General features: G+C 42.1%; 1 protein-coding gene and 3 long non-coding RNA genes across 10 annotated transcripts in view; 3 read left to right on the plus strand and 1 right to left on the minus strand.

The window, feature by feature from the left end:
* Window positions 1-27,500, minus strand: part of LOC126983627 (serine/threonine-protein kinase WNK1-like) — a 167,535-nt gene that overhangs the window by 120,878 nt on the left and 19,157 nt on the right. For 2 of the 5 annotated variants that reach the window (XM_050836487.1, XM_050836492.1), the window contains exon 2: window positions 2,964-2,993. The exons of 2 other annotated variants lie outside the window; for them this stretch is intronic. In XM_050836487.1, the coding sequence (XP_050692444.1) occupies window positions 2,964-2,993 (30 nt within the window). Of the gene's footprint in view, window positions 1-2,963; window positions 2,994-10,791; window positions 11,368-27,500 lie in introns of those variants that run through there. One more of the 5 variants, XM_050836491.1, reaches the window with a different exon arrangement.
* LOC126983635 (uncharacterized) lies at window positions 16,817-18,135 on the plus strand. 3 transcript variants are annotated; one of them, XR_007736070.1, is made up of 3 exons: window positions 16,817-17,384; window positions 17,430-17,690; window positions 18,057-18,135. It is a non-coding gene; the product is annotated as an uncharacterized LOC126983635 (long non-coding RNA). The 3 variants fall into 3 exon arrangements; XR_007736069.1 differs by lacking the exon at window positions 18,057-18,135 and adding an exon at window positions 17,806-17,878; XR_007736068.1 differs by lacking the exon at window positions 18,057-18,135 and having other exon boundaries at window positions 17,430-17,878.
* On the plus strand, window positions 24,054-25,189 carry LOC126983639 (uncharacterized). Its single transcript, XR_007736074.1, has 4 exons — window positions 24,054-24,523; window positions 24,654-24,688; window positions 24,744-24,808; window positions 25,095-25,189. It is a non-coding gene; the product is annotated as an uncharacterized LOC126983639 (long non-coding RNA).
* Window positions 25,314-26,161, plus strand: LOC126983638 (uncharacterized). Its single transcript, XR_007736073.1, has 3 exons — window positions 25,314-25,364; window positions 25,545-25,769; window positions 25,905-26,161. It is a non-coding gene; the product is annotated as an uncharacterized LOC126983638 (long non-coding RNA).

Below are 27,500 nucleotides of genomic sequence, written 5' to 3' on the forward strand. Positions count from 1 at the left end.
AAAGGAAGAAAAAAAACTCAGCCTATGTAATTTAGAAGATAGAAATGGAAGAGGGAAAGAAGGAAGGAAGGAAGGAAGAGGAAAAAAAAAGTCAGCCTCTGTAATTTAGGTGAAAAGGAAGGAAGGAAGGAACGAAGGAAGGAAGGAAGGAAAAGGAAAAAAAGCCAGCCTCTGTAATTTAGGTAAAAAGGAAGGAAGGAAGGAAAGAAGGAAGGAAGGAGAGAAGGGATAATTTATAAGGTGAAAATGAAGGAAGGAAAGTAGGAAAGGAAGGAGAGAAGGGAAAAAAAAAGAAGGAAAAAGCCAGTCTGTGTAATTAGAAGGTGAAAAGGAAGGAAGGAAGGAAGGAAGGAAAGAAAGAAGGAAGAGAGAAGGAAAAAAAAGAATAAAGAAGCCAGCCTGTGTAATTTAGAAGGAGAAATGGAAGGAAGGAAAGAAGGAAGGAAGGAAGGAGAGAAGGGATAATTTATAAGGTGAAAAGGAAGGAAGGAAAGAAGGAAGGAAGGAAGGAGAGAAGGGATCATTTATAAGGAGAAAAGGAAGGAAGGAAAGAAGGAAGGAAGGAAGGAGAGAAGGGATCATTTATAAGGTGAAAAGGAAGGAAGGAAAGAAGGAAGGAAGGAAGAGGAAAAAGAAAAAAACAACCCTGTGTAATTTCAACCTTCCATGTGCTGCATTGCGTCTATTATTATCTATTATCTATTATCTATTATTAGCTATTACACAAGACAACGAACGGACCAAGGTTATGCTCAGACGCCTCCACCCCTCACATCAACTATTTTCAACGGTCAAAAAGTATATCAATCGGGTTCTTATGAGTGTTTCTTTAGGTTCACGGTACAGAGGAAGGGTCGAACTACCACCAGGGTCATTAAACTACCCCTGGAAATGCCCACAACTTCTAGGGAAACTGTGTCAAGTATGTGTGTTGGGGAGAAATGTTCAAAAATATGGTCCCTGGGCTGTTAAAACTCTTATCAACTGTTTCCAAAAGCCAGAAAGTATATCAGTCAGGTTCGAATGAGTGTTACTTTAGGTTCATGGTACAGAATAAGGGTCAAACTACCACCAGGGTCATAAAACTACCCCTGGAAATGCCCACAACTCCTAGGAAAACCGAGTCAAATATGTGTGCTTGTGAGAAATGTTGAATGTGGTCCCAAAAACTTCATCAGTCAGGTTCGAATGAGTGTTTCTTTAGGTTCACGGTACAGAGGAAGGGTCAAACTACCACCAGGGTCATAAAACTACCCCTGGAAATGCCCACAACTCCTACGAAAACCGAGTCAAATATGTGCTTGTGAGAAATGTTTACGAGTATGGCCCTAGCAATGCGCCACGTGCCCGGTAAGAGGAGAAGGCCCAGATAACATCACCCCGCGGAGTACTCAGGAGAACCAAGCCTCAAGTTTCAACACAGGTCACATTGAAGTTACAAAAAAATAATAAATAAATAAATAAAATCTTCCTTCCTGGGTAGTAACCGACGGCATTTTGTCCCTGTTGCTCGCCTCGATACAGGGCCGGCAGAGGGCGAGTACAGGGCAGACACGGGAAGTGGCACACGCAGGGTTGTAAATTTTCCGGGAATTTTTAACTAGGAAACGTTGCGTGGGAATTTTGGGAATTTTCGAGAATTTTCGGCAACTAATGAGACTTTCTATACAACAAAGTGAGGTCATTCTTTGTTGATTTATACCATAAGGTGCTGGCTATCATGTGTTTGAAAATACCCTAAACTTAACCTAACCTAACCTAACAAAACCCCAAACAGCAACTATAGGTCTTGACTCAGAAAATTCATATATGCTTCCTAACTAATGAGACTTTCTATACAACAAAGTGAGGTCATTCTTTGTTGATTTATATCATAAGGTGCTGGCTACCATGTGTTTGAAGATACCCTAAACTTAACCTAACCTAACCTAACAAAACCCCAAACAGTTACTATAGGTCTTGACTCAGAAAACTCATATATACTTCCTAACTAATGAGACTTTCTAGACAACAAAGTGAGGTCATTCTTGGTTGATTTATACCATAAGGTGCTGGCTATCATGTGTCTGAAGATACCCTAAACTTAACCAAACTTAACCTAACAAAACCCCAAACAGTTACTATAGGTCTTGACTCAGAAAATTCATATATGCTTCCTAACTAATGAGACTTTCTATACAACAAAGTGAGGTCATTTTTTGTTGATATTTACTATAACTTGCTGGCTATCATGTGTTTGGAGATACTCTTAACCTTTCTAAGCAAACCAAAACTCAAATTCATTATATGCGTGTACTCAGCGAATTCAACATGCCTTTTTCGTGGTAAGAGTGAACATAACAACGATAACTCAAATTACGAGTTTTCAATCAGATTACAACCCACCCACACACACACACACACACACACACACACACACACACCATACAATCAATCATATTCCTAATTCCCGACGAGTTTACAATCATACACACACACATTATACAATCAACAATACACCCTACTTTCAAGGACAAAGCCAAAACTCACCTGCAATAACATACCAATCAACTTCCATTACCTGTACAATACCTGTCAAAACTCACCTGCAATAACATACCAATCAACTTCCATTACCTGTACGATACCTGTCAAAACTCACCTGCAATAACATCCCAATCAACTTCCATTACCTGTACGATACCTGTCAAAACTCACCTGCAATAACATACCAATCAACTTCCATTACCTGTACGATACCTGTCAAAATTCACCTGCAATAACATACCAATCAACTTCCATTACCTGTACGATACCTGTTAAAACTCACCTGTAATAACATCCCAATCAACACCTGCACGCTACCTGTAAACAATCATCTCCCTTGCCTATAAAACCCCTTCACCTGCACACCTGACTACCTGTGCGTGGCAAGAACAGGTGAGGTGAGCCACTTTACCTATTTTTGAGCCTTAATTATTTACCTCCAACAGAAGATGCTTGGGCGGTCATACCTGTGAGGGAGAGAAAAAATACCTGGTTAGTTAAATGGCCAACGGGGGAAAGGGGAGAAGAGAAGGGAAGAGGGAAGATGGGAGAGAAGAAGAGGGTGAGGGGAAGAGAAGGGGAGGGGGAAGAAGGGGAAAGAAAAGAAGGGTTCGAGGGAGGACAAGAGAGGGAGGAGGAAAGAGGGAGATAAAAGGAGGTTGCAAGGGAGGGAAAGAAAGGGAGAAGGAGAAAAGAGGGGGAGAGAAAAGGAGAGTTTGAGGGAGGGAAAGAAAGGGAGAAGGGGAAAGAAGGGGAGAGAAAGGAGAGTTTGAGGAAGGAAAAGAAAGGGAGAAGAGGAAAGAATGGGAGAGAAAAGGAGGGAGCGAGGGAGGAAAAGAAAGGGAGAAGGAAAGAGGTGGAGAGAAAAGGAGGGAAAGAGGGAGGGAAAAGAAGGGAGAAGGAGGAAAGAAGGGGAGAGAGAGGAGAGTTCGAGTGAGGGAAAGGAAGGGAGAGAAAAGGAGGGAAAGAGGGAGGGAAAGAAAGGGACGGGGAGAAAAAAGAGGGAGGAAATCAATGAGAAAACAAGGAATGAACGAGAAGAGGAAACAAGAGAAGAGGAGAGAATAAACGAGAAGAGGAGTGGAGAGAATAGGAGGAGGAGGAGGAGGGAGAGGGAAGAAACATAGAAAGAATGGAAATGAAAAAAAACATAACATACGAATAAAAGGAATAAGCAACAAATCCATAAAAAAAGGTTTGACATAACATAAGAGAAAAAGGAATAAGCAAAACGTCGATAAATGTAAATGTAAACGATGGGAATGAAAAAGGAAAATATAAGAAAGAGGAGAAGAGAGAAATGCAAGAAGGAAAAAAAGAGGAGAAAGAAGGAAGGAGAAAATATCAACTTGGATAAATATGAAACAGAGAAAAAGAATATAAAATGACAAAAAGAGGAAGAGAAAAGGGAGAGAGAAGAAGGGAAGGGAGGAAGAACAGGGATGAAAGGAGGAGAAAGTGAAGAGAAAGCAAGAAGGAAAGAAAGAAGAGAAAAATGAAAGAGAAAAAGAATATAAAATGACAGAGAGGAAGAGAGAAGGAAAGGAAAAGGGAGAGAGAAGAAGGGAAGGGAGGAAGAACAGGAATGAAAGGAGGAAGTAGAGGAGAGGGAAAAAAGGGAGAAAGGAACTGGAGGGAAAAATGGAGGAATTGGAAGAAAAACGATGAAGGGGGAGAGAGAGAGAAAACGGTGGAGGAAGGAGGAGGGAGAGATATAGAAGGAAAAGGGGGGAGGAGGAGGAGGAGGAGGAGGAGGAATTGGTGATAATGAGAACTGGGAGAGAAAAGTCGATAATAATCACAGGAGGAGGAGGAGGAGGAGGAGGAGGAGAAGAGTTGGAGGAGGAGGAGGAGGAGGAAATGAGTCATGCAGGCAGCGTAGGGAGCAGACGGAGGAAAGACTCTCTCTCTCTCTCTCTCTCATGCAAGGCAACTACACCAAATTCTTCCTTTACTCATTAACAAGTATTTCCTCTCTCTCTCTCTCCCACCAGCAATGTTCCCTTTTTTCCACTATTTATCCCTCTTTCCCTCCCTCTTCCTCCTCCTCTCTCCCTCCCTCTTCCTCCTCCTCCTCCTCCTCCTCTTCCTCCTCCTTCTCCTCCTCTTCTTTCACCCTCTCCTTTCCTCCCTCTTTCGCTTTTACAATTTACTGAACCGAGAGAGAGAGAGAGAGAGAGAGAGAGAGAGAGAGAGAGAGAGAGAGAGAGAGAGAGAGAGAGAGAGAGAGAGAGAGAGAGAGAGAGAGAGAGAGAGAGAGAGAGAGAGAATGCAGAAGTGGAAAGAGGGGAGGCAAAGAGGAGTTGGAGGAGGAGGAGGAGGAGGAGGAGGAGGAGGAGGAGGAGGAGGAGGAATTGAGGAGAGAGAGAGAGAGAGAGAGAGAGAGAGAGAGAGAGAGAGAGAGAGAGAGAGAGAGAGAGAGAGAGAGAGAGAGAGAGAGAGAGAGAGAGAGAGCAAAATTTGTTGTCACCTGTGTGTGTGTGTGTGTGTGTGTGTGTGTGTGTGTGTGTGTGTGTTAATTATGCCATGTAAGTATATCTTGACACAGGTGAATAATCTTCCGCGTGTACGTAATCAAGTTCATGTGCACCAATACCTGTGTGTGTGTGCGTGTAGGGATGGCTACATGTGGCGCCACGTCAACACACACACACACACACACACACACACACACACACACACACACACACACACACGGTAACAGAACACGTGACCACCGCCACCACGCCCTTCAATACTCTCTCTCTCTCTCTCTCTCTGCAGCATCCAATCTTCTCTCCTTCACTTACTGCACTCTCTCAATCGATTCCTCCATCACTCAATTTCTCTTCATCTTTCTTCCTCATTTATTGTACTCCTCTTCTTCCTCTTCCTCCTCTTCCTCCTCCTCTTCCTCCTCCTCCTCCTCTTCCTCCTCCTCCTCCTTTAACTATCGTTCAATCAAACTCTTCCACTGAATTTCTTTCTTCTCTCTCTCTCCTGACCTGACTTCTTGATTTTTATTTCTCAAACTTAGCCTCTTCCTTCCTTCCTTCCTTCCTCCTCCTCCTTATGCATCTGCCTCACGTCCCTGGGAAAGCTAAGTGTGGCATATGTGAAGGAGGAGGAGGAGGAGGAGGAGGAGGAGGAGGAGGAGGAGGAGGAGGAGGAGGAGGAGAAGGAGGAGGAGAAAAAGAAGAAAATGTAGGAGATAAAGAATGGAGAAATGGAAGAGAGAGAGAGAGAGAGAGAGAGAGAGAGAGAGAGAGAGAGAGAGAGAGAGAGAGAGAGAGAGAGAGAGAGAGAGAGAGTGGTAACAGGTACAGACAGGTAGAAAGATATGAGGAGGAGGAGGAGGAGAGGAGGAGGAGGCGGAGGAAGATGGAAATTGAAGATAGTGGAAGAAATGAGGAGGAAGAGGAAGAGTTAAATGAAGATAAGAAGGAAGGAAGGAAGGAAAGAAGGAAAGGAAAGAAAAACAACTAAAAGAGAAGAAAATGGAGGAAGGAAGGAAAAGGTGGAGGAGGAAGAGAAGAGAGAAGGGAAAGGAAGGAGGAAGGTGAGAGATGGAGGGAGAAACGATTAAAGAGGGGAGAGGAAGGAAGGAAGAAGGGGAGGGAGAGGAAGAGAAACAAGGGGAGAGAGAAAGAAAATGGAGAGAAAAATCATAAATGAGAGATAATTAAAGGGAGGAGGAAGGGAGGAAGTGGAGGGGTGGAGAGAAAAAGGGAGGAAGAGGAGGGAGGGAGGTAAAAGGGGAAGAGGAAGGGAGGGAAAAAGAGGAAGTGAAGGGAAGGAGAAAAAGGGAAGGAAGGAAGGAAGGAAGGAAGATGGATGGAAAGAAGGAAAGAAGGAAGGAAGAAGGAAGGGAGAGAAAAGAGAAGGAAATGAGGGAGGGGAAGAAAAGAGGAGGAATATGGAGGAAGAAAGAGGAAAGAGGAGAGAAAAGGAAGAAGGAAAAAAAGGAAAGGAAGAGGAAAAGAGGAAAAAGAGGAAGAATATGAAACGGGAGGAGGAGGATGAAATGGAGGAGGAGGGGAGAAGAGGAAGGGGAAGAAGAGGGGGGGGGGTGTTGTCAAGGGCAGCCTAGTTTTGAAAGAGAGGAGGAGGAGGAGGAGGAGGAGGAGGAGGAGGAGGATGAGGAGGAGGTTGACAGGATGTAGCTAAAATGAAGGCAAGTGACCACCCTCCTCCTCCCCCTCCCCCTCCTCCTCCTCCTCCTCCTCTCTCACCTTCACCTCACTTTCTTCTTCTTCTCTCTCTCCTTCTTTCATGTCCCTTTAAATCTTCCTCCTCCTCCTCCTCCTCCCCCTCCTCCTCCTCTTTTACCCATATCAATATTAGGTAAAAAAGAGAGAGAGAGAGAGAGAGAGAGAGAGAGAGAGAGAGAGAGAGAGAGAGAGAGAGAGAGAGAGAGAGAGAGAGAGAGAGAGAGAAGGGAACAGGAAGAAGGGAGAGGAGGAAGAGAGAGAGAGAGAGAGAGAGAGAGAGAGAGAGAGAGAGAGAGAGAGAGAGAGAGAGAGAGAGAGAGAGAGAGAGAGAGAGAGAGAGAGAGAGAGAGAGAGAGAGAGAGAGAGAGAGAGAAAGGGTAGGTCAGGAACAGGAAGAAGGGAAGGGAAGGGAAGGGAAGAAAAAATGAGTGAAAGGTAGAGGAGGAAGAGAGAGAGAGAGAGAGAGAGAGAGAGAGAGAGAGAGAGAGAGAGAGAGAGAGAGAGAGAGAGAAAGGGGAAGAAGGGAAGGGAAGGGAAGAAAAAATGAGTGAAAGGTAGAGGAGGAAGAGAGAGAGAGAGAGAGAGAGAGAGAGAGAGAGAGAGAGAGAGAGAGAGAGAGAGAGAGAGAGAGAGAGAGACAAAAATAGAGAGGGAAGGAGAGAAGATAAAGAAGGGGAAGAGAGGAGGGAAGGAGGGAAGAGGAGGAGAAGAGGGAAGGAAGAAGGGAAGAGAAGGGGAAGACGAAACGAAGAAATATAAATAGAAAAGAAGAGAGAGAGAGAGAGAGAGAGAGAGAGAGAGAGAGAGAGAGAGAGAGAGAGAGAGAGAGAGAGAGAGAGAGAGAGAGAGGAGTAGAACATGAAAAGCTAAAATCGTCACCTCCTCCTCCTCCTCCTCCTCCTCCTCACTTTTATTATTAACATCTCTCTTCCTTCTTCTAAAATTAGCTGCTCTCTCTCTTCATCTTTCCCATCAATTTCTTATCATCACGTTATTTTCCAATTCCTCCTCCTCCTCCTCCTCCTCCTCCTCCTCCTCCTCCTCTTATCTTTTACAATAACAAGTTTATCAAGAGAAAGGAGCAAACAGGGAGCATATGAAATGACCTCCTCCTCCTCCTCCTCCTCCTCCTCCTCCTCCTCTTCTTCCTCCTCGGCTGTCTAAACTCTAACCTATCTCCTAATATTTCAGTTCTCTTCATCCTCCTCCTCCTCCTCCTCCTCTTCTTCTTCTCCTTCTCCTCCTCTTCTTCTTCTTCTAATACTTCACGTCTTCTCTTTCTCCCCTTTCCTCCTCCTCCTCCTCCTCCTTCTCCTCCTCCTCTTCTTCTTCTTCTAATACTTCACGTCTTCTCTTTCTCCCCTTTAATCCTCTTCTTTCCTCCTCCTCCTCCTCCTCCTCCTCCTCTTCTTCTCCTTCTCCTCCTCTTCTTCTTCTTCTAATACTTCACGTCTTCTCTTTCTCCCCTTAAATCCTCTTCTTTCCTCCTCCTCCTCTTCTTCTTCCTCCTCCTCCTCCTCCTCCTCCTCCTCCTCCTCCTCCTCCCTACAAAAATAACAACTAAAAGAGAAAGCAGACATCACAGACCGTATTTAGCCCCCTCCTCCTCCTCCTCCTCCTCCTCCTCCTCCTCCTCCTCTTCTCGCTGCTCCATTACACACAGACAAACTGGGTCAACTGGCAGACACACACACACACACACACACACACACACACACACACACACACACACACACACACACAGGTATTGGTGCACATGAACTCGACTACGTACACGCGGAAGATTATTCACCTGTGTCAAGATATACTTACATGGCATAATTAACACACACACACACACACACACACACACACACACACACACACACACACACACATAAATAAAACAAAAGGGAAATTAACTTGAGGAATAATTACAAGAAAATAAATATACATGAAGGATATAAAAAGAAAGAATACAAAAACAAATTAGGAAAGAAATATATCAAGAAAAATGAAGAAAATATATTAACGAAAAATGAAGAAAATATATCAACAAAAAGGAAGAAAATGTATCAGCGAAAAGGAAGAAAATGTATCAGCGAAAAGGAAGAAAATATATCAACGAAAAGGAAGAAAATATATCAACGAAAAGGAAGAAAATATATCAACGAAAAATGAAGAAAATATATCAACGAAAAAGGAAGAAAATATATCAACGAAAAGGAAGAAAATATATCAACGAAAAAGGAAGAAAATATATCAACGAAAAATGAAGAAAATATATCAACGAAAAATGAAGAAAATATATCAACGAAAAATGAAGAAAATATATCAACGAAAAACGAAAAAAAATCAGAAAAAGTAAGAAAATATATCAACGAAAAAGTAAGAAAATATATCAACGAAAAAGTAAGAAAATATATTAAAGAAAAGAAAAGATAAATGCATAGATGACAAAACATATATCGCAGAAAGGCAGAGAATTATTCACGTGTAAAAAAGAATGTCAAAACAACCAATGAATCAATGAAAAAAAAAAAATTTGATGGGAAATGCGAAAATATACGAGGAAAAATAAAGGAAACTACGAAAAGTAAAACGGAAAAATATATATAAAGAAACAATCCCAAAAATATGAAAAAAATGCATAATATAAAAAAAAATGTAAAATATTAAAAAATCGAAAAAAGGTGAAAAATGAAAATATTAAAAATGAGAATAACGGAAAAATATGAAAAAATGAAAATGAAAAAAAGATGAGAAGTTAAAACATGAAAAATGCAAAAATCTGAAAGACGAAAATATGAAAAAATCGAAATAATGTGAAAATTAAAATATGAAACATCGAAAAAATGAAAATTAAAATATGAAAAATGGAAAATATGAAAAATATGAAAAATCCAAAAAATATGAAAATGAAAATATGAAAAACAAAAACTTGAAAAATTAAAATATGAAAAATAAAAAAAATAAAATGAAAAATCGAAGTTAAGATATGAAGTTAAAATACGAAAATGCAACATATGAAAAACAAAAATATGAAAATTGAAAAAATAAGAAAAATCGAAAAAATGATCAAACTTAAAATGAGGAAAATAAAAATATGAAAAACGAAGAAAGAGAAATGTCTTCCTCTGATCGGGCCATGCAGCATGAATCACACCAAAGGCCGGAAGAGCATCACAACAGCATGACACAGCCCGGAGATAGATAGATAGATACATAGATAGACAGATACATAGATAGATAGATATAGAGAAGCTACACTGACATTACATAGAAAAAAATAAGATAGATGGATAAATAGACAGAGATAGATAGATAGAGATAGATAGAGAGAATAATAACAATAGGAAAAGTCTTGAGATATTTATTTATTTATTTGCGAATGCGGAAAACTGAAAAAAAGGAGGAAGAGGAGGAGGAGGAGGAGGAGGAATGCAAAGTGGAACGGAGAAAAGAGGTCAGGTGGAGGAATGAGGACACTGCAGCTATGGAGAGAGAGAGAGAGAGAGAGAGAGAGAGAGAGAGAGAGAGAGAGAGAGAGAGAGAGAGAGAGAGAGAGAGAGAGAGAGAGAGAGAGAGAGAGAGAAATCAGCAGCAAAGCACAAATAGAAGCCAATAGACAGACACAGACAGAGAGAGAGAGAGAGAGAGAGAGAGAGAGAGAGAGAGAGAGAGAGAGAGAGAGAGAGAGAGAGAGAGAGAGAGAGAGAGAGAGAGAGAGAGAGAGAGAGAGAGAGAGAGAGAGAGAGAGAGAGAGAGAGAGAGAGAGAGAGAGAGAGAGAAATCACCAGCAAAGCACAAATAGAAGCCAACACACAGACACAGAGAGAGAGAGAGAGAGAGAGAGAGAGAGAGAGAGAGAGAGAGAGAGAGAGAGAGAGAGAGAGAGAGAGAGAGAGAGAGAGAGAGAGAGAGAGAGAGAGAGAGAGAGAGAGAGAGAGAGAGAAATCACCAGCAAAGCACAACTAGAAGCCAACACACAGACACAGACAGAGAGAGAGAGAGAGAGAGAGAGAGAGAGAGAGAGAGAGAGAGAGAGAGAGAGAGAGAGAGAGAGAGAGTAAGATAGGCACCTAGTAATACTAACGAGACGGCTGCGGCGGGGGGGCCCCAACACGGACGGGCAGAGGGGGCGGGGGAGGTCCGGCGCCCCCCCATGATTGGAGCGAGGATGACCCTGGGCATGGAGGAAGAGGATGAGGAAGGAGGAGGAGGAGGAGGAGACGGGGGAGTTAATGATTCTAGGGAAGGTAAAGGTTGTCGAGGATGGCGGAAGAGGAGGAGGAGGTGGAGGAGGAAGAGGAGGAGGAGGTGAAGGAGGAGGGTCCATACTGTTCAATCCACCTCCTCTTTCATGCTTCCTCTTTATTTTCTCTTCTTCTTCTTCTTCCTCTTCTTCTTCTTCTTGTTGTTGTTCTTCTTCGTCTTCCGTCTCCTTCTCTTCCTTGCTTCTGGTTTCTTTTTCTTCTTCTTCTTCTTCTTCTTCCTTTTCCTTAGTTGCGGTTTCTTCTTCCTCTTCCTCCTCCTTTTGCCTCAGTGCGATTTCTTCTCCTTCCTCTTCTTCTTCTTCTTCTTCTTCTTCTTCTTCTTCTTACTCCTCTTCCTTCCTTCCTCGCACCCTATTGTTTCCTCTTCCTTTCTATTTATTACATTTATCACATTATTATTATTATTATTATTATTTTCTTCCTTTTCTCACTTTTTCTTTCTTTTTCTATTTTCTTTATTTTCTTTTTCTTGTTTCTTTTTAGGTCAATTTCGTGGTCTGTAAAGTGAGAGGTAAATGAGTCACACATTCTCTCTCTCTCTCTCTCTCTCTCTCGATCAATACCAAAATGTCAAACCGAAAATATCATTGGAACCATTTTCTCTTTTTTATGGATTTTTAAAGAAACCTTGAGAGAGAGAGAGAGAGAGAGAGAGAGAGAGAGAGAGAGAGAGAGAGAGAGAGAGAGAGAGAGAGAGAGAGAGAGAAATAATTCGTTTAGCTTTCTTATCCATTCGTTCCCTCCCTCCCTCCCTTCTTCCTTCCTTCTTTCCTCCACTTCTTCATTCTCTCCCTCTTCCATTTCTTCCTTCCTCCTCCTTCATCTTCTCTCCATCAACCTTCATTCTAATCAAATTTACCTCTCCTCCTCCTCCTCCTCCTCTTCTTCCTCCTTATACAACCATCCTTCAATCATTCATCTCTCTCTCTCTCTCTCTCTCTCTCTCTCTATCTCTTATCTTTCACTATCACAAGTCATCCTCTAATTGACTAATGCTTGCCTCTCTCTCTCTCTCTTTAAAATCTTCCCGTGAGTGTTTTAAACGTTTTGTGGCTTCCTACGTTTTTTTTTCAGTAATTCTTAAGTTTTTCTCACACGCTCTAAGTTAATCTATTTATTTGCTTTTTGTATATAAGTGGTTCGTGTGAGATAGTCTGTGCAATCTGTAAACACTAATTGCTATAGTTTTAAGTGGGGTCTAATTTACTTATGCTACAGGCCTTCAATAAGTTCTTCACATTTTGCATTATTCCTTTTTTACATCATTCATTATTAACTTTATTCATTTTTCTCCACTTTTTTTTCAGTATTGCCTAACAAACGTTCTTTCTCTTTCCTCTCTTCCATTCTCTCTTTTCCAATTACTCCTTAAGTTATTCACAAATATATTACATCATTTCTTTTTTTACTTCATTTATTTTTCTCTACTTCTTTTTTTCAGTACTGCCTAACAAACGCTCGTTCTCTTTCCTCTCTTCCATTCTCTCTTTTCTAATTATTTCCTTTCCCTAAGTTATTCATACATATATTACATCATTCGTTTTGTACTTAATATAGTTTTCTCTACTTTTTTTTCAGTACTGCCTAACAAACACTCGTTCTCTTTCCTCTCTTCCATTCTCTCTTTTCTAATTATTTCCCTTTCCTAGTTATTCATACATATATTACATCATTCGTTTTGTACTTAATATGTTTTTCTCTACTTTTTTTTTCAGTACTGCCAAACAAACACTCGTTCTCTTTCCTCTCTTCCATTCTCTCTTTTCCAATTACTCCTTAAGTTATTCACACATATATTACATAATTTCTTTTTTTCCTTCATTTATTTTTCTCTACTTCTTTTTTTCAGTACTGCCTAACAAACGCTCGTTCTCTTTCCTCTCTTCCATTCTCTCTTTTCCAATTACTCCTTAAGTTATTCATACATATATTACATAATTTCTTTTTTTCCTTCATTTATTTTTCTCTACTTCTTTTTTTCAGTACTGCCTAACAAACGCTCGTTCTCTTTCCTCTCTTCCATTCTCTCTTTTCTAATTATTTCCTTTCCCTAAGTTATTCATACATATATTACATCATTCGTTTTGTACTTAATATGTTTTTCTCTACTTTTTTTTCAGTACTGCCTAACAAACACTCGTTCTCTTTCCTCTCTTCCATTCTCTCTTTTCTAATTATTTCCTTTCCGTAAGTTATTCAAACATATATTACATCATTCGTTTTGTACTTAATATGTTTTTCTCTACTTTTTTTTCAGTACTGCCTAACAAATACTCCTTTTTCCTCTCTTCCATTCTCTCTTTTCTAATTATTTCCCTTTCCTAGTTATTCACACATATATTACATCATTCGTTTTGTACTTCATATATTTTTCTCTACTTTTTTTTCAGTACTACCTAACAAACACTCCTTTTTCCTCTCTTCCATTCTCTCTTTTCTAATTATTTCCTTTCCGTAAGTTATTCATACATATACTACATCATTCGTTTTGTACTTAATATATTTTCCTCTACTTTTTTTTTCAGTACTACCTAACAAACACTCCTTTTTCCTCTCTTCCATTCTCTCTTTTCTAATTACTCCCTAAGTTATTCAAACATATATTACATCATTCGTTTTGTACTTAATATGTTTTTCTCTACTTTTTTTTCAGTACTGCCTAACAAACGCTCGTTCTCTTTCCTCTCTTCCATTCTCTCTTTTCTAATTATTTCCTTTCCTTAAGTTATTCCCACATATATTACATCATTTCTCTTTCTCTACTTTTTCAGGGGGTCCGTTCAACCTACATATAGCTCTTTCCTCTGTCCCATTCTCTTTTCTAATTATTTCCTTCGCACGAACAATAGTTAAGCCGTTTGCTCCCTCACACCTTTCTTCAATGCATCCTTCTATTTATTTATCTATCATCGTCTATCCGTCTCTACCTCTTCCTGCTCCTCGTTTTCATTCTTTTCTTTTAAAGGTAATGTTATGGGTTGGTTTTGCAGTCTTTAAAAGTCGTACACACACACACACACACACACACACACACACACACACACACACACACACACACGTAACCTCTCTCCTCCCTTTCCCTCTTCTCCTTCATCGTCTATCGCTCACAAACTACAAAGCTCTCTCCTAAACTCATAAACGTTATCTCTGACTAATTTTAGCGTCACTCCTAAGTTTTTCAGGAACGCTATCTTTTCATATCTGCATTCCTTCTTTTATCAATATTTCCTCCTTCGCTCGACCTGACTTACACGTATATTATTGTTATCCTTTATGCTAGTTTTATTGTTATCCTTAATGCTAGTCATCCTTTATGCTAGTTATCCTTTATCCTAGTGTTGTTATCCTTTATACTAGTCATCCTTTATGCTAGTTATCCTTTATGCTAGTGTTGTTATCCTTTATACTAGTCATCCTTTATGCTAGTTATCCTTTATCCTAGTGTTGTTATCCTTTATACTAGTTATCCTTTATCCTAGTGTTGTTATCCTTAATGCTAGTCATCCTTTATGCTAGTTATCCTTTATCCTAGTGCTGTTATCCTTTATACTAGTCATCCTTTATGCTAGTTATCCTTTATCCTAGTGTTGTTATCCTTTATGCTAGTTATCCTTTATCCTAGTGTTGTTATCCTTTATACTAGTCATCCTTTATGCTAGTTATCCTTTATCCTAGTGCTGTTATCCTTTATACTAGTCATCCTTTATGCTAGTTATCCTTTATCCTAGTGCTGTTATCCTTTATACTAGTCATCCTTTATGCTAGTTATCCTTTATCCTAGTGTTGTTATCCTTTATACTAGTCATCCTTTATGCTAGTTATCCTTTATGCTAGTGTTGTTATCCTTTATACTAGTCATCCTTTATGCTAGTTATCCTTTATGCTAGTGTTGTTATCCTTTATACTAGTCATCCTTTATGCTAGTTATCCTTTATCCTAGTGTTGTTATCCTTTATACTAGTCATCCTTTATGCTAGTTATCCTTTATCCTAGTGTTGTTATCCTTTATACTAGTTATCCTTTATACTAGTTATCCTTTATCCTAGTGTTGTTATCCTTTATACTAGTCATCCTTTATGCTAGTTATCCTTTATCCTAGTGTTGTTATCCTTTATACTAGTCATCCTTTATGCTAGTTATCCTTTATCCTAGTGTTGTTATCCTTTATACTAGTCATCCTTTATGCTAGTTATCCTTTATGCTAGTTTTAAATTCGTCACTTAAGGACCTCATACACGCCAACGTCACCTCTCTCCTCTCTTCCAATCCTTCCATTCTTCATCATTTTCTTTCTTCTTCTTTCTTATTTTCTTTAGTATTTTCTTTCTTATTCAATTTTTACATTTTCTTTTATTTTCATTTTCTTCTTTCTTTCCTTCCTTCCTCTTGTTTTCTTCTCTCTCGACTTGGCAACGATCATGGATTCTCTCTCTCTCTCTCTCTCTCTAATGCAGGATCCTATGCGGTCAAGGTCAGGTTGAAGCCACTTTAATTATTAAGACACCTCCTCCTCCTCCTCCTCCTCCTCCTCCTTCTTCCTCCCTCCCTCACATCCTTCTTCCTCCTTCCTCCTTCCTCCCTCCCTCACATCCTTCTATCTATCTATCCATCTATCTATCTATGTTTATCTGTTTGTCTATCTATCTTTTCCTCCTCCTCCTCCTCTTCGTTCTCATTTTCATTCTCTTCTTTTTCTCTCTTCCTCTCTTCCTTTCACTTCTCCTCCCCTCTTTCATTCGCTTCCTCCTCCTCCTCCTTCTATTCATCCCTTTTCTCTCTTCTCTTTCCCCTCTTCCTTATTCACTGCTTCTTTCTCTTCTCCTCTTTCTCCTCTTCTCCCTCCTTCCTCCCCCTCCCATACTCCTCCAATTTCTTCCTCCATTATATTTTTTTTTCCTACACTGATTTCTCTCCCTCCTCCTCCTCCTCCTCCTCCTCCTCCTCTTCCTCTTGTTTTCCTCTTTCTCCGTTGTTGTTTTGATCCCTCTTTCTTCCTCCCTTCCTCTTGACCTGTTTTCTCCTCATTATTTTCCTCTTCCTATTCCTCCTTTCCTTCTCTTTTCCTGTTTGTTTTTTTCTCTCATATCCTTTCTTCTTTTCTCCTCCCTCCTTCCCTCCCTTTCCTTTCGATCAATTTATCTTCTTCACCCTCCTCTTCATCTTCCTCCCTTCTCTCCTCCTCATCTTCCTCCCTTCTTTCCTCCTCATCTTCCTCCCTTCTCTCCTCATCTTCCTCCCTTCTCTCCTCCTCATCTTCCTCCCTTCTTTCCTCCTCATCTTCCTCCCTTCTCTCCTCATCTTCCTCCCTTCTTTCCTCCTCATCTTCCTCCCTTCTCTCCTTATCTTCCTACCTTCTCTCCTCATCTTCCTCCCTTCTCTCCTCCTCATCTTCCTCCCTTTTCTCCTTATCTTCCTCCCTTCTCTCATCCTTATCTTCCTCCCTTCTTTCCTCCTCATCTTCCTCCCTTCTTCCCTCCTCCCTTTCACCTCTCATTTCTCCCCCCTCATCATTTCCAAATCTCATTCCTCCCTACTTTCCTCCTCCTCCTCCTCCTAATCTCTCCAATCTAGGCTCCAGGAGGGAGAGAAAACAGGAGGTCCCACAAGGCTTTCCCCAGTGATAACAGTATCTATGGAGGAGGAGGAGGAGGAGGAGGAGGAGACTGGAAACCAAGGCTGAATATTGGGTGATAATCTTTGCGTGATTCGGTGAAGACTGTTAGCAACACACACACACACACACACACACACACACACACACACACACACATACAGACTTCGTTATCAATCTTAGCATATGTGTGTGTGTGTGTGTGTGTGTGTGTGTGTGTGTGTGTGTGTGTGTGTGTGTGTGGAGGGGAATGGAGGGGAGGAAAGTCTACCGAGTTTTATCTTTTTTTCTCCTTTTTTTTTCGTTTTGCTTGTGTGTGTGTGTGTGTGTGTGTGTGTGTGTGTGTGTGTGTGTGTGTGTGTGTGTGTGTTGCGTGCATATAAACACTACACACACTAACTAACGTAACAGACACACGCAAAAGAAACAGTAAAGAGCAATTAGGAAGATGAATAAATGAAGGAAGGAAGGAGGGAAGGGAGCATAATTAAACAGGTGAATAGGTGAACAGGTGAGAGGTGAATAACATGGAACGAAATGAATAAGTAAAATGATAAGCCGTTGAAATAAATGTAAATGGAAAATCGATCACCTTATAAACGAATGAATACAAAAAGAAGAAGAAGAAAAAAGGAGAAAGAAGGAAAGGTAAGGAAAGGCAGGGTAAGGGAGGGATAAGGGAAGGTTAGGTATGGTAAGGTAAGGAAAGGCAGGGTAAGGGAGGGATAAGGGAAGGTTAGGTATGGTAAGGTAAGGAAAGGCAGGGTAAGGGAGGGATAAGGGAAGGTTAGGTATGGTAAGGTAAGGAAAGGCAGGGTAAGGGAGGGATAAGGGAAGGTTAGTAAGGTAAGGAAAGGCAGGGTAAGGGAGGGATAAGGGAAGGTTAGGTATGGTAAGGTAAGGAAAGGCAGGGTAAGGGAGGGATAAGGGAAGGTTAGGTATGGTAAGGTAAGGAAAGGCAGGGTAAGGGAGGGATAAGGGAAGGTTAGGTATGGTAAGGTAAGGAAAGGCAGGGTAAGGGAGGGATAAGGGAAGGTTAGTTATGGTAAGGTAAGGAAAGGGAAGGTTAGGGGAAGGTAAGGTAAAGTAGGGAAAGGGAAATGTAAGGTAAGGAAGAATTAAAAAGGAAAACAAGAAGAGGAAAGGAGAAGGAAGGAAAGGGTAAGTAAGGGAGGATAAGGTAAGGTTAGGGTAAGGTAAGGTAAGGAAAGGGAAATGTAAGGTAAGGAAGAATTAAAAAGGAAAATAAGAAGAGGAAAGGAGAAGGAAGGAAAGGGTAAGTAAGGGAGGATAAGGTAAGGTTAGGGTAAGGTAAGGTAAGGTAAGGAAAGGGAAATGTAAGGTAAGGAAGAATTAAAAAGGAAAAGAAGATTTGAAAAGGATAAGGAAGGAAAGGCAAGGTAAGGGAGGGTAAGGGGAGGATAAGGTAAGGTTAGGGTAAGGTAAGGTAAAGTAAGGAAAGGGAAATGTAAGGTAAGGAAGAATTAAAAACGAAAAGAAGATGAGAAAAGGAGAAGGAAGGAAAGGCAAGGTAAGGGAGGGTAAGGGAAGGTTTAGGGTAAGGTATGGTAAGGTAAGAAAAGGGAAATGTAAGGTAAGGAAGAATTAAAGGGGAAAAGAAGATGAGAAAAGGAGAAGGAAGGAAAGGGTAGGTAAGGGAGGGTAAAGGGAGGATAAGGTAAGGTTAGGTAAGGTATGGTAAGGTAAGGAAAGGGAAATGTAAGGTAAGGAAGAATTAAAAAGGAAAAGAAGATGAGAAAAGAAGGAAGGAAAGGGAAGGTAAGGGAGGTAAGGTTAGGGTAAGGTAAGGTAAGGAAAGGGAAGAGTAAGGTAAGGAAGAGGTAAAGAAAGAAAAACATGAAGGGGAAGAAAAAAGAAAAGGAAGGAAAGGCAAGGTAAGGGAGGGTAAGGGGAGGATAAGGTAAGGTAAGGTAAGGAAAGGGAAATGTAAGGTAAGGAAGAATTAAAAAGGAAAAGAAGAAGATGAGAAAAGGAGAAGAAAGGAAAGGCAAGGTAAGGGAGGGTAAGGGGAGGAAGGTTTAGGTAAGGTATGGTAAGGTAAGGGAGGTAAGGGAAGGTTAGGGTAAGGTATGGTAAGGTAAGGGAAGTAAGGGAAGGTTAGGGTAAAGTAAACAAGGAGAGGTAAAGGAAGGAGGTTAGGGTAAAGTATGTAAGGTAAGGGAGGTAAGGGAAGGTTAGGGTAAGGTATGGTAAGGTAAGGGAAGTAAGGGAAGGTTAGGGTAAGGTATGGTAAGGTAAGGGAAGGTTAGGGTAAGGTATGGTAAGGTAAGGGAGGTAAGGGAAGGTTAGGGTAAAGTATGGTAAGGTAAGGGAGGTAAGGGAAGGTTAGGGTAAGGTATGTAAGGTAAGGGAAGTAAGGGAAGGTTAGGGTAAAGTATGTAAGGTAAGGGAGGTAAGGGAAGGTTAGGGTAAGGAAGTAAGGGAAGGTTAGGGTAAGGTATGGTAAGGTAAGGGAGGTAAGGGAAGGTTAGGGTAAGGTATGTAAGGTAAGGGAGGTAAGGGAAGGTTAGGGTAAGGTATGGTAAGGTAAGGGAGGTAAGGGAAGGTTAGGGTAAGGTATGTAAGGTAAGGAAAGGAAAATGACACGAAATAAAAAAATAAAATGATAAACGGTTAAAATAAATGGAAGCGGAAAATCGATCACCAAATGTACGAATCAATAGGAAGAAAAATGTACAAATTATGAAAAGAAAATTGCATAGAGGAAACAAAATAGTGATAAAATACATTAAATTATAAACACAAACAAAAATACATACTGAAAATGGGAGGAGACGAAATATACGAAGGAAAACATAACACCTCAAAAAAATACAAGAAAAATTAAAATAGATGAGAACAAGAAAGAAAAAGAAAGCAATAAATGATAAGAAGGAAAATGGTAGAGATAAAGATGGAAATAAAGAAATAAAAAACAATGACAGAAAAATGAGAGAGAGAGAGAGAGAGAGAGAGAGAGAGAGAGAGAGAGAGAGAGAGAGAGAGAGAGAAATCGATCACGTTAGGCCTACTCTTCAAGCACGTGCATGTTCCCTATCACGTAGGCAGAGAGAGAGAGAGAGAGAGAGAGAGAGAGAGAGAGAGAGAGAGAGAGAGAGAGAATTACACAAATTGCAATATCACAAAGTTTCCTAAAGGCAAACCGAGAGAGAGAGAGAGAGAGAGAGAGAGAGAGAGAGAGAGAGAGAGAGAGAGAGAGAGAGAGAGAGAGACGCAGGGACACCCGGATATCTAGAAGCAACACACAAACACACGCACACAGACACACTGCAGGTGGTTAGCTCTGATCCTCCTCCTCCTCCTCCTCCTCCACCTGCATGAAGAATATGAGTTAATCTCCACCTCATCACTCCTGGTCACGGGATCTCTCTCTCTCTCTCTCTCATTATCTGTCGAAATTTGTCTGTTTCTACTTTAGTCGTTCTCTCTCTCTCTCTCTCTCTCTCAGTAGCTTTGTCTATTGATGTGGTATATTCTTGCTCTCTCCACACACACACACACACACACACACACACACACACACACACACACACACACAAACGGCGCATCTACACGTGAACGTCACTGTGTATAAAGAGAGAAGAGAGCAAGCCAGTTATATATAGTCGTGTGTGTGTGTGTGTGTGTGTGTGTGTTATTGGCAGCCTGACGTTCATGTGTGTGTGTGTGTGTGTGTGTGTGTGTGTGTGTGTGTGTGTGTGTCACGCTAAATTAATACTGTTCTCTATCCTTGACCGAGTGTGTGTGTGTGTGTGTGTGTGTGTGTGTGTCCCCAAGTAACCATTGGTGATTTGAGAAACATGGCCGTGAAGGAGAAGGAGGAGGAGGAGCAGGATGAGGAATGGAGGAGGAGGGGAAGAGAGAGGGAGAGTAACTGAGGAGAAAGGGGAAGGGGAAATGAGAGTAAGGGAGAGGAAGGGGAAGAGAAAAGGAGAGAAAGAGGAGAAAGTGAAAGAAAGGGGAAAGGAGAGGAGGAGGAGAAGGAGGAGGGAAGAGAGAAAGAGGAGAAAGGGGAAGGTGGAGTAGAGAGGTATTATTAAAAAAGGATGTGGTAATAGCTATGGAGAGAGAGAGAGAGAGAGAGAGAGAGAGAGAGAGAGAGAGAGAGAGAGAGAGAGAGAGAGAGAGGAAAATGTAAAGAAGGGAAGAAAGAAAAAAAGGAAAAACTGTGTAACTGTTAACAGCGGCTTGCACGTGATTCACACACACACACACACACACACACACACACACACACACACACACACACAGTAGATTTAACTTTTCGTCTGTGTGTGTGTGTGTGTGTGTGTGTGTGTGTGAACTGTTCCGTGTCATACACACACACACACACACACACACACACACACACACACACACAGAATTCGCCACACTAAAGTAAGGTTGACTCTCTCTCTCTCTCTCTCTCTCTCTCTCTCTCTCTCTCTCTCCTTACTTCTTTCCTCCACTTTAATTCCTTCCTTTCTCCCTCCTTTCCTTTCTCCTCTCTTCCACCTCCCTCCTCTTATCTCCACTCTTCCTCTTCTGCTGTTGCTACTTCACTCCAATCCCCCCCCCCCCTGTCTGAAGGTCGCCTGTCTATATATTGGATCGTCTGTCTGTCTGTATGAAGGCCACTGAGTACGGGAAGGGAGGGAGATAGGGAGATGCGGAGGAAGGGAGGGATGAAGGAAGATAAGAAGGGAACATGAGTGGGAGCGAGAAGAAAGGGAGGGGAGAGATGAGAGATGGAGGGAGAAGGAAGGAAAGGGGGAGGACGAGATGGAGGGACTGACATGGGAAGAGAAGGTTACAGACGGTCATTCCACTGGCGGCAGACATTCCGCGACAGCCCGATTTGTCTAGTATCGGCGACGAAATTCTAGTTTTGTCGGCGGGTGTGGGCACTTGTCGGAAACCACATGCGACCGCTATTGCCGACAATCTCCTTGTCTGCTATTCGGCACGACTGCCCCCTTTTTAAAAAAAAAGGAACGGGAAAATCTGTCGCCGATGAACTGCAATAGTCGGTGACATATGGCGATTGTGATCGGCGACAAAAGGCGACAGTCGGAGTTAGTCAGCGACAAACGGTCATACTAATCGGCGACCATAACCGATAGCCGCCGATACGTAGTTTTGAGAGCAAATTTATACCTGTCGCAAGTTGTCGCCAAGTGTCGCCGGCACGTTGCAGGCTGTCGGCGGCATGTCGCCACCCAATTTTCACAAGTCGGCAATGCTGTTATTGTCATGCCGCAGACACGTTAAATTTGTGTCGCCTACTATCGCAGACTGTCCCAGACTGTCGCAGATTATGACCGGCGACAGTCGGTGATGGGACACAATACAAGTTTAATCCTGTTTTGGCCGCCGCCATTTCCAGACAGTAGGCGGCTGTCGGAAACTTGCCGCCGGCTGTTGCAGACAGCTGTCGCCAAGGGTCGGCGCCATGGCTGTGACAATTTTGCCTCAGCCAAAGAAATCGCCGATGACGACAACTGTTGCAGACAGCCCGAGATAGGCCGAGGCCATGCCGCCGACACCTTGCGACTTGGTCTGCAACATCTCGAGACACTTTGCAACCTTGAAAATCGGGGGCTGTCGCAAGGTGTCTGCCGCCAGTGGGATGACCGTCTCAGGGAGGGAAGGATGGGTCAGAGAGAAAGGGAGGGAGGGAGAAAGGAAGGTAGGAAGACAGGAAGGGAAGATGAGGGTGGGAGGAAAGGGGGCAGCTCCCGTAAACCTAACCCTACCTATCCTCACCGTCCATGAATTTATCCAACCCCTTCTTGAATGTATCTATCGTATTGGAGCTCACTATATGACTGCCAGGTCTGTTCCACTCATCCACCACTATTAGTAAACCAATTCTTGCCAATGTCCTAGTTGAATCTGAATGTATCCAACTTACACCCATTGCTACGTGTCCTGCCCGGTTCTCTTACCACCGGAACCTTACTAACATCACCCTTATTAAAGCCCTTCATACATTTAGGGGCGTATTATAAGACATTTCGCCGCCCAGGAACACATATTTGACAAGGCTTTCGTAGTTGTGGGCATTTCCAGAAGTAGTTTGATGACCCTGGTGGGAGTTTGACCCTTCTTCTGTACCGTGAACCTGAAGGAACACTCATTAGAACCCGACTGACCACTCTTTGACTTTTATAAATAGCTGATGTCTGCAAATTTGTCCTTCCTAATACGGCAAGTTTCTCAACCCGTGAATCATTTTTGTCATTCTCCTCTGCACAGATTCTGGCTTCCTGACATCCATTCTAAAGTAGGGTCACCAGAACTGCACCGCATATTCGAGATGAGGTCTCCTTACTCTAGAACGGATTCCAGCTTGAGGGTAACTTCACCGCATCTATTGAAATGAAACCGTGTACTCTGTCTGCACGATTCTTAGCCTGAATGCATGGAGCCCTAGGACGTAAGTGGATGAAGGAATAGAAAGGAAGGGATAGGAAGAAGGTACGGGATGGAAAGGAAGGGAAGGGAGAAAGGGTTAGAAAGGGTTCGGGAGGGAAGAGAGAAGGCAAGAAGAAAATTGGGAAGGTAGAGAGAGGAATGATGGAGGTTGGAAGAAGGGAAGAGGAGGGAGAGGTAGAAAGAGAGGTAAGGAGGGAAGTATAGTGAGAAGGGGGAGAGGAAGGAGGGAGAAGAGGTGAAGGTGAAGGAGAAGGAGGAGAGAAAATTTCCTTCTAATCATGGGAGGAACTTTGATAACAGGGGAGAGAGAGAGAGAGAGAGAGAGAGAGAGAGAGAGAGAGAGAGAGAGAGAGAGAGAGAGAGAGAGAGAGAGAGAGAGAGAGAGAGAGAGAGAGAGAGAGAGAGAGAGAGAGAGAGAGAGAGAGAGAGAGAGAGAGAGAGAGAGAGAGAGAGAGAGAGAGAGAGAGAGAGAGAGAGAGAGAGAGAGAGAGAGAGAGAGAGAGAGAGGTAAAAAGTCACGGAGGGAAGGACGAAGGAAAAACGAAGAGAATGGAGATGAAAGTAAGAAACCGTAAAGAAAGATAATTGGAGGAGGAAGAGGAGGAGGAGGAGGAGGAGGAGGAGGAGAGATAAAAGAGGAAAGAAGGCGAAAAAGAGAGGGAATGCATGAGGGGAAAGGGAAGGAAGGGAGCAAGGGAGAGGAAGAGAAGGGAAAGGTAAGTGAGAGGAAGGGAAAGTCAGGGAAGGGAAGGTTAGTAAGAGAGGAAAGGAAGGGAAAGGAAGGGAAGGGAGCAGGGAAGAGGAAGATAAGGGAAAGAGAAGTGAGAGAGGAAGGAAGGGAAGGGGAAGGGAAAGGAAGGGAAAGGAAGGTTAGTAAGAAAAGAAAGGAAGGGAAAGAAAGGTTAGAGAGGAAAGGAACGAAATGAAGGGAAGGGAAGGGAGCAGGGGAGAGGAAGATAAGGGAAAGAGAAGTGAGAGAGGAAGGAAGGGAAGGGAAAGGAAGGGAAAGGAAGGTTAGTAAGAGAGGAAAGGAAGGGAAAGGAAGGTTACAGAGGAAAGGAACGAAAGGAAGGGAAGGGAAGGGAAGGGAAAGGAAGGGAAAGGAAGGTTAGTAAGAAAAGAAAGTAAGGGAAAGAAATGTTAGAGAGGAAAGGAACGAAAGGAAGGGAAGGGAAGGGAAGGGAAGGGAAAGGAAGAGGAGGTAAGGTACAGTAAGGCAGGAACAGGAAGGAAGGAATGAAGGTAAGACATGGAAAGGTTAGGTAAGGTTAGGAAGAAGGGAAGGAAAGGGGAGATGAGGGTAAGGAAAAGGAAGATAGGGAGTGGGAGGAAAGGTAAAGGATAGAGTAAGGTAAGGAAAAGGTAAGAAAGATAAAGGGAAGAAGAAACTAGACAGGGAAGAGAAGAAAGAAGAGAGGAAGCAAGGAGGAAGGGAAAAGGGAAGATAAGGAAACGAAGGAAAGAGAGAATAAGGAAAAAGAGTAAGGTAAGTAAAAGGTAAGGTTAGATAAGGTAAGGTCAGGTAAAGTTAGGTAAGGTAAGGACAGGTAAGGTAAGATTAGGTAAGTCAAGGGCAGGTAAGGTAAGGCAAAGGCAAGTAAGGTTAAGTAAGGTCAGGTCAGGTAAGGTTAGGTAAGGTAAGGTAAGGTAAGGTAAGTCAAGGGCAGGTAAAGTTAGATAAGGTAAGGTCAGGTAAAGTTAGGTAAGGTAAGGCAAGGGCAGGTAAGGTAAGGTAAGGGGAGGTAAGGTAAGGCAAGGGAAAGTAAGGTTAAGTAAGGTAAGGTCAGGTAAGGTAAGGACAAGTAAGGTTAGATAAGGTAAGGTCAGGTAAAGTTAGGTAAGGTAAGGTAAGATTAGGTAATTCAAGGGCAGGTAAGGTAAGTGGAGGTAAGGCAAGGAAAAGGTAAGGTAAGGTAAGGTTAGGTAAGGTAAGGACAGGTAAGGTTAGATAAAGGTCAGGTAAAGTTAGGTAAGGTAAGGTAAGATTAGGTAATCAAGGGCAGGTAAGGTAAGTGGAGGTAAGGCAAGGGAAAGCAAGGTAAGGTAAGGTAAGGTTAGGTAAGGTAAGGACAGGTAAGGTTAGATAAGGTAAGGTCAGGTAAAGTTAGGTAAGGTAAGGTAAGATTAGGTAATTCAAGGGCAGGTAAGGTAAGGTAAGTGGAGGTAAGGTAAGGCAAGGGAAAGCAAGGTAAGGTAAGGTAAGGTTAGGTAGGGTAAGGACAGGTAAGGTTAGATAAGGTAAGGTCAGGTAAAGTTAGGTAAGGTAAGGTAAGATAAGGTAAGTCAAGGGAAGGTAAGGTAAGTGGAGGTAAGGTAAGGCAAGGGAAAGCAAGGTAAGGTCAGGTAAGGTTAGGTAAGGTAAGGACAGGTAAGGTTAGATAAGGTAAGGTCAGGTAAAGTTAGGTAACGTAAGATAAGATTAGGTAATTCAAGGTAAGGTAAGTGGAGGTAAGGTAAGGCAAGGGAAAGCAAGGTAAGGTAAGGTAAGGTTAGGTAGGGTAAGGACAGGTAAGGTTAGATAAGGTAAGGTTAGGTAAGGTAAGGACAGGTAAGGTTAGATAAGGTAAGGTCAGGTAAAGTTAGGTAACGTAAGGACAGGTAAGGTTAGATAAGCTAAAGGCAGGTAAGGTAAGGTAAGGTCAGGGCAGGTAAGATAAGGTAAAGTAAGGTTAAGTAAGGTAAGGTAAGGTAAGGTAAGGTAAGGTAAGGTTAGGTTAGGTTTGGTGAGGTAAGGCAAGGGCAGGTAAGGTAAGGTAAGGTAAGATAAAGTAAGGTAAGGTTAGATAAGGTAAGGAGAGGTAAAATAAGGGCAGGTAGGGTAAGGTTAGGAGAGGTAAAGGCAGGTTAGGTAATGTAAGGTTAAGTAAGGTAAGGTAAGGCAAGGTAAGGTAAGGTAAGATAAAGTAAGGTAAGGTTAGATAAGGTAAGGAGAGGTAAAATAAGGGCAGGTAAGGTAAGGGCAGGTAGGGTAAGGTTAGGAGAGGTAAAGGCAGGTAAGGTAAAGTAAGGTTAAGTAAGGTAAGGTAAGGCAAGGTAAGGTAAGGTAAGGGCAGGTGAGAGCGTGAGCCAGCCAGGTATTCAAAAGAGGTCGATTGCACAGGTGAACGAGGGGGCAGTGTCCTCTCTCTCTCTCTCTCTGTCTCCCTTTTGTTTTTCTTCCCTCCCTTCCTTCCCCTTCTCCCTCTCTTTTTTCCTTCCTTCTTTTTTCTTTCCTTTTTTCCCTTCCTTCTTTTTTTCCTTCCTTTTTCCCTTCCTTCCTTCTTTTACTTTCTTTCATTCTTTCCTATTGTATCATATTGCTACCTATCAACAGTCTCTCTCTCTCTCTCTCTCTCTCTCTGACTGTTTATCTCCAGTCTAGATTCAGTAAATATTTTGTCTGTCTGTCTCTTTGTTGGTCTGTCTGTCTGTAAAACTTCCATCTGTTTTGTTTGTACATCTGTCTCTCTCTCTCTCTCTCTCTCTCTCTGACTGTTTATCTCCAGTCTAGATTCAGTAAATATTTTGTCTGTCTGTCTCTTTGTTAGTCTGTCTGTCTGTAAAACTTCCATCTGTTTTGTTTGTAATATCCGTCTCTCTCTCTCTCTCTCTCTCTCTCTCTCTCTCTCTGTGTGTGTGTGTGTGTGTGTGTGTGAGTTTTCCCCCTCTTAAAATCCGTACCCACCCACCCACACATCCGCGCGCGCACACACACACACACACACACACACACACACACACACACACACACACACACACTAATTAGCATGCCGTGTAAGTCTTTGGCTTAAAACGCACATATGAACCCTTTTAAACACACACACACACACACACACACACACACACACACACACACACACACACACACACAATGGCTGCAATTCTGGCGTCATTTCCGGTTAATAAAGAAGCATAACTGATGATGATGATGATGATGATGATGATGATGAAGTAACACACGATAACAAAAAAATAATAAAAAAATGAGATGAGGAAAGAAGAGGAGGAGGAGGAGAACATGAGAAAAAAGAAGAGGAAAAATCATGATACTAGGAAGGACATATAAGAAAAGAACGAATAAAGAGGAGGAGGAGGAGGAGGAGGAGGAGGAGGAAGAGAGCATGAGAAAAAAGAAGAGGAAGAAGAGGAAAAATCATGATACTAGGAAGGAAATATAAGAAGAACGAATAAAGAGGAGGAGGAGGAGGAGGAGGAGGAGGAAAAGAAAAAAAGGAACATGAGAAAGAAGAATGAGGAGAATGAGGAAGAGAAGGAAGAACAAGAAGAAACAAAAACAAAAAAGATAACAAGAGGAGAAGGAGGAGGAGGAAGAAACATATGGTACTGAATATATATAAATAAATTAATTAGTTAATAAAAAAAAACATATTACCAGTAGCACAAAATGGCTGTTAAGGTCACACACACACACACACACACACACACACACACACACACACACACAAAGACAAACACACACACAAAGACAAACACACACAC

This window comes from Eriocheir sinensis, chromosome 54, assembly GCF_024679095.1.
Source record: "Eriocheir sinensis breed Jianghai 21 chromosome 54, ASM2467909v1, whole genome shotgun sequence".
Lineage (NCBI taxonomy): Eukaryota > Metazoa > Arthropoda > Malacostraca > Decapoda > Varunidae > Eriocheir > Eriocheir sinensis.